Source organism: Oreochromis aureus, linkage group 3 (genome assembly GCF_013358895.1).
Source record: "Oreochromis aureus strain Israel breed Guangdong linkage group 3, ZZ_aureus, whole genome shotgun sequence".
Lineage (NCBI taxonomy): Eukaryota > Metazoa > Chordata > Actinopteri > Cichliformes > Cichlidae > Oreochromis > Oreochromis aureus.
In genome coordinates this window covers 51,388,545-51,394,809 of record NC_052944.1, presented here as the reverse complement: position 1 = coordinate 51,394,809, position 6,265 = coordinate 51,388,545, and the positions used below count along the sequence as shown (strand labels likewise).

Below are 6,265 nucleotides of genomic sequence, written 5' to 3'. Positions count from 1 at the left end.
AAATGTTTAAACAAATTTAAAACGGACATAGTTCCATGCACTTTAACAGAAAATGATTAAATCATATATTAGATAGTTTGATGAACTTCCAATGTAAAGTTTGCGTTATTTGAATACATTTGTAATGAAGTAATGAAGACCTTGACGAATGCAGTTAAATTAAAGACATGAACCCTTAGTCTTTAGTCTCAAGCTCCTTCATTCAGGACTTCAGGGTCATCTCAGCATCCTGCCTCCTCTGCTTCTCTTTCCCAAGCCTCTGCTGTAATTTAGCTACTTCCTCATTCAACTGGGAGGGGAGGGAAAAAGGTAAAGGTACATTTATAAGAGCTTCTACAACATAATTACAAACTGTGATGAGGAAAAAAAAAACCATGTTAACTTTTTATTTTGCATTAGAAATATTAGATATTAAATCTAATGAACAAAATATGAACCTCTTTGTTCTTGGCTTCAAGCTTCCTATTTTTGGTCTGCAGCTCCTTCTCATCTCTTTATCTTCTGTTTCTCTCAGTGCGAAGCTCCAAGAGTTCAGCCTCTTTTTCTCTTAACTTTTCATGGGAAGGAGAGAAACAATTAAAATTGACTTATTTAACAGAACAAAACAAATATTAAATATTTAACCTGATTATTTCAGTTTATGTAATTAATGTAAACATCCGTAATGACCTTTAAAACAGACATTAAATAGAGACAGTCATTTCCAGAGAGAAACTGCAGCAAATATGTTTATATTTGGAGTAAAATTCAAACCTGAATGCACAAAAGAAGAAAACAGATATAAGGTAATAGGTTAATGTAAGGAAAACATCAGAGTCATTACTAAAAGGGAAAAGTTTCTGTATTGTACTGCGTAAGTCATCTATCTGTTCAGTTAGGGAACTTATTTACCAACCAAAATGATGGAATAAAGCTGGCATTAAGTTCATCAAAAAATTACTACAAAAACCATATCTACTTTAGAAACACCTTAACAATTTTAAAAACAAAAAATATGTGGCGAACAGAGAGATAGTCACGAAATTATAACTGATTGATGAAGTGTGAATTAATACAGAATCAATATAACAGAATATATTGTGAAATGGGCTAATGAAATATTTATTTTCTCACCGCACGGAGCTTCATGACTTCATTAGTTTTGTCTTTTAACTTGGCATTCATGTTGACGCTACGCTATGCTACCAAACATTGGCAATAATCTTAGCACTGGCAGGTAGCAAAATGTTGTTGTTTCTATTCCTCTTTTTGAAGGGGGTTGATGGACTCATATAAAAATATTCATTGAGATATAACTTGATATAAAACTGAATACATGGAGGTAAAAGAAATAAAAGACACTAACCTCTGATTGGCTGGCCTCGAGCTCTGTATTCCGGGTCTGCAGGTCTTTCTCCAGCGATTCATTCCTCGAACAGAGTGATTGTATCCTGTCTAAGTCTATATATTCCTCCAACTGAAAAATAAATGAAGAGCCATGTTGTTGTATTAAGCTTAAAACGTGTCTCCTCACTCTGCTTTTAACAAAGGCTCAATTGCATAAGATGGCATGTGTTGTAATCTACCACAAACTTAATGGAACAGTGCTGATATTGTATGTGGAAGTTTGTGTTTGTATTTGAGAATTACTTTCTCCATCCTCTTGATAGCAAGGGTAAGCTTGGTGAACTTCCTTTGTGACTCGTCCATCCCTTTAAGTGTGTCATTTCTCAGCCACTGAAGTTTCTCCAGCTAACAAAAAACAAACACAGTGGATCAGATCAGTATCAAATTAGTCATACTGGTTATACTCCTAGAGATTAGTTTAATGGCTACATAATGAATGGGGGGGGGGGGGGGTGCCGATCTGTCTCAGCTCAAATATGCAGACAGCAGTGACATGTTATCCATCCATCTTCTTCTGCTCATCCAGGCTTGTGGAATGAGGGCAGTAGTGTAAGTAAGAAAACTTAGACCTCCTTCTTTCCAGCCCCCTGCTTCAGCTTTGGGGGAACATCAAGTGGTTCACAGGTCAGGAGAGATATGTGTCTCCACCATGTCCTGGATCTGCCCTGGGGCCTCCTTACAGATAAGAGCAAAGTTTTGATTTGTTATATAGAATTACCTCAGTCTTGAGCTCCTCAATCTCCTCATCCTTGCTCTTGAGTTCAGCCTCTGTCTTCTGTGTTTAAAAAGATCAAGAGCTCAGTACATACATGTCAAGGAAGTTGTTTCAGTTTATGCAAGTGGTTTTTGGATGATTTTTAATGGTATGCTTTTAGTGTACATACTATTTCAAATGTTTTCATCAGTGCACCTTTACTTTTGTTTAGATTTGTACACAAAATGTGGCATCAGTGGCACTAAAGAGAGTGAAACAAGCTGTCAAAAGTCAACAAAGCAACACCTCTAAAAACTTGTGTTTGCTTTACAACAGAGTCTCAATGTGATGGTTGGTCATTTTATTGTGGTATCTATTTCTGCAATTTTCTAAGTTTGTCCTACTATCTTTACTGACAGCCATGACTGTCATTCATATTTACACCATTTATAATTAGTTTTTAGTGCAGTATGTTCATTTCTCTCTCCTCCCCCTGTCTTTTTCCTGAGTTGTTCTCTTGGCTTTGTGCTTCTGATTCATCTCTGACTGAACCTTGTTGTTCAGGTTAGACTTCATTCTAACACACAATTCTCTTTGTTTCTTTCTTCATCTGACGTAGACAGAAGAAATGTCCATTGTTTACTTATATGTTTGGTTTCATTTTCTGTTTTTCTTCAGAACAAAGCCTCAGTTGAATTTCTCTCAGCTGTCTTATTTTCATTTTTGCTCTCTCAAAAAAACAACACCCAAGTTGGTAATCATCGATGAGTGTTTAGTTTGATTCTTATATTCTTATATATTCTTATAAAAGAATAAATAATATAAATCTCTTAATTAACTTGGTTTGTCCCTCTCATTTTCAGACGTGTTAGAAAATACTATTATTATTAAAAAGGTTATTCATATTATTAGATTTATGTCAGAAAGAGGAAAAGTGAAAAAGAAATTTGTGATTTATTGTTTTTCTTTCGTTTACCTTGTATTTGACAAGAAGAACGGCTCCCGAGACAAAAGTACCGACAACACCGATGCAGATGACCGGAGAAGAAGTCAAATTCTCTGAAGTGAAAAATTAAAGAAAATTATGAAAATAAAATAACTGTAATAATAATAATAATCTCCAATGTCAAAAACAAAAATGTTTCTTCCAACTGCCAGTAAAAATTAGTAAGTGAAGAAAAGCAGTTTTCTGATGAATTTTTATACACATATAAACAAGTACTGAGCTTTACATTTGAATATACTTGTGTCAGATTACCTGGGCTGACCAGGAATCCAAACCAGCTTTTTAGGCTCATTTTGTTCTGGGAAACAAGAAGAGATAAAGAGATATACCTCTGCATTCATGTTGTGCTCAAACAATGTAGATGTTTAAAAATAGCATCCTAACTCAACTTGGTGATCTATCAACACTTAACTATAATCAGAAGAAATGATTTTATCTATTTTGACTCAAAAAAAGGGTAAGAGTTCATGTTAATTAGGCCGTAATTATTTGGCATAATTATGCTTAAACTGTTTCTTCTCTGTGGATGGCCTTTATTGCACACACACTGTGTAATGTACAGCATAGAGGGATAATATCTGTAATAACTGTTGTAAATTGCCTCACAAATAAACAAACAAACACACCTTAAATCACCACAAAATCTGCAAATGAGAACTAAAGTTTTACATTTTTGAGGCTGAAAGTTCAACAGTTTAAAGCTGTCAGTTAGAACCACAGAGACACACATTATTTTTCTATAATACAGTAAACTATACAAACAACCAAACATAAAGTATTTACCTCATAAATGAAACTGATGCATCTGCTTCCTTGCAGTGAGTGAGGCTGTGCAGCATGACTCCTTCCGCACTGGTTAAAGGAAAACACTCACCTGCAGTGACAGGAGGCGTGGTGTCTTCAGAAGTCTAATGAGGAAAAGAATTTGTGCCTGTCAGACAAGTCAGTTCATGTGAGTGTGCGCATGTTAAAATGAAACTTCATTACATGCTTGTAATGCTAATGATATGGTCTGGTTGAGCAGCTATTACAAACTTAAGGCCTTGACCTTTGACCTTTGACCTTGCTATAATGAAATGTTTTCTTGTGTGTCCATACTTTGTTTCGTTTGTGCACACAAACATGTCTCCAGGACAAACAAAAAACTAACAAAACAAAGTTAATATGTCGCAAAAATGTTACTAATGGTTTAAATTATTTTTTGATAATAAATAAATAAATAAATGTACAGACAATGCTCCTCTGGCATTGAATGATGAATAATAATAATTCAATAAGCATAAATGATAACTGAACTGTTTTATTGTGCGTTAGCCTTTGTACCTTCCTGGTTTTCCTTTCTATTGTCCCATTATTGTTATTCCAGCTGCTTCATCTATGCTTCACTACATGTTTTCTCTGTTTGTTAACAACATGCTTCTAGACCCTTCGCAATGGCCACTCCAGCTATAACTGGACTGGCCATCGGGCATACCAACCATATGTCCAGTGGGCCGATGGTGATTTTTCATTTTTATGATTTTTTTTTTTTTTTTAAGTAAACAATGAAAGGTGGTGGATTGGCCAGGTGCTGGCCGGTGTGAAAAAGAACTCAGTTTTTTGGTGGAGGAGGAGAGACCCGAGGCGGCTGCTGGTCTGAGTGTCAGGTGAACTGAACTTCAGGTAAGAAGTTATGACCTGCAGTCTATCTGGGTGAGATATAAACCAAGTTTAGGTGGAGTTTATTTTCGTTGTGGTGACTTTCTACAGTCAGTTACAATAACTCGTACTGCGTACTAGCTAGCATGACGGAGTTTCTATACAGCTGGGTGGGTGCTATGTTACTGATGTTGAACTTTATTTTATTCATAAGGTTAGTTAGTAGAGTTGCCAACTGTCCCGTAAAAATGGATTCATCCCGTCAGAGAAAATATTACACGTTTTGTATTGAGCTGAAAAGGAACACAGTTTGTCCCAGACTTCAGCTAAAATGAAAAAAAGACAATGCTGGATTTATTCTGTCGTTACACTGTAGCTGCCTCCTCTTCTCTCATTCTCCCCCATCCCTCTTCTGTTGCTACTTCAATCATGAAACTGATCAATGATCAGCTTTTCTGACGCAAGTCCCGTCTCACTTGTTTTGTTTATTGCCCACTTTGCGCCAGAAAGAGGAAACCAGCGGATGTCCCGCTGAATAACAGCAGCACGTTTAAGCTTGATCAGCTGTCGTTAGAGTTTATTTAATATTAATTTCTAGTATCAGCTGATGTTTGCTGAAGCCACAGCTGTAAAGCTGCTGGTCATGATGTCATGTGAAGGAGAAACAGGTTTACCTTTTAGGTGACATGAATGAGTTGAAGGGAAGTTATCAACTGTTTCTGAGAGACAAATAACACCAGGATCCTTTTCTACGTAGCTGACAGCTGGTAACTGTGCAGGGGCAGGTATAGCAAAGTTTTGCCAGGTAGGGCATTAACAGGGAAAGGGGGGGACAAAGAAATACTTTTGTTTCTTATTCTCATTTCAGATGTCTAGCTTTAAATAAATAATTATCTGAATCTTACAACCAAAGTTTTTATCTGATGTAAAATGTATAGAAATCATACATATACCAACAGGACAGTGTACATCACTGTCACAACAGCGTTTGTTTTCATTCAAAGGCTTTATGGCTTTAACACCTGGTGGGCCGGTCTCTGGTCAAAATGCCCGGGCTGATTTTTTGTCCCAGTCCAGCCCTGGGCACGACACGAAGTGAATTAATCTGAGAGGGTGCATTAAAACTTAAATGGCCGGGCCAGCGTTGCACATCGTAAATTAGCTCGCGTAGTCACAGTTTTTTTTAAAGTGATGTTGAAATTTCCACATTCCAACACTTCAAATGCTTCAGGAGCTGTCTGCTCAGCGCAGCATCAGCACTGTGGAAATACAGTGGCTTGCAAAAGTATTCGCCCCCCTTGAACTTTTCCACATTTTTTCACATTACAGCCACAAACACGAATCAATTTTATTGGAATTCCACGTGAAAGACCAAAACTGTGTGGTGTACATGTTAGAAATGGAACGAAAATCATCAACAAAAAACATTTTTTACAAATAAATAACTGCAAAGTGGGGTGTGCGTAATTATTCAGCCCCCTGAGTCAATACTTTGTAGAACCACCTTTTGCTGCAATTCCAGCTGCCAGTCTTTTAGGGTA

At 36.7% G+C, this 6,265-nt stretch overlaps 1 protein-coding gene across 1 annotated transcript; it reads right to left on the bottom strand.

The window, feature by feature from the left end:
• LOC120433190 (unconventional myosin-XVIIIa-like) lies at positions 1–3,985 on the bottom strand. Its single transcript, XM_039599061.1, has 8 exons — positions 3,870–3,985; positions 3,339–3,384; positions 3,057–3,139; positions 2,105–2,161; positions 1,630–1,731; positions 1,346–1,456; positions 438–551; positions 1–289 (listed from the first exon to the last, which is right to left on the bottom strand). The coding sequence occupies exons 2-7, from the start codon at positions 3,376–3,378 to the stop codon at positions 495–497; spliced, it is 450 nt and encodes a 149-aa protein (XP_039454995.1). The 5' UTR covers positions 3,379–3,384; positions 3,870–3,985; the 3' UTR covers positions 1–289; positions 438–494.
• Between the last annotated feature and the right edge of the window lie 2,280 nt (positions 3,986–6,265).

Excerpts from the sequence above, each read along its gene's own strand:
- LOC120433190 (XM_039599061.1), bottom strand. The coding sequence starts at position 3,378 with ATGAGCCTAAAAAGCTGGTTTGGATTCCTGGTCAGCCCAG. Across the intron at positions 2,162-3,056 it reads TTCTTCTTGTCAAATACAAG|AAGACAGAGGCTGAACTCAA; the intron begins GTAAACGAAAGA and ends TTTTAAACACAG. Across the intron at positions 552-1,345 it reads TCGAGGCCAGCCAATCAGAG|TTAAGAGAAAAAGAGGCTGA; the intron begins GTTAGTGTCTTT and ends TCCCATGAAAAG.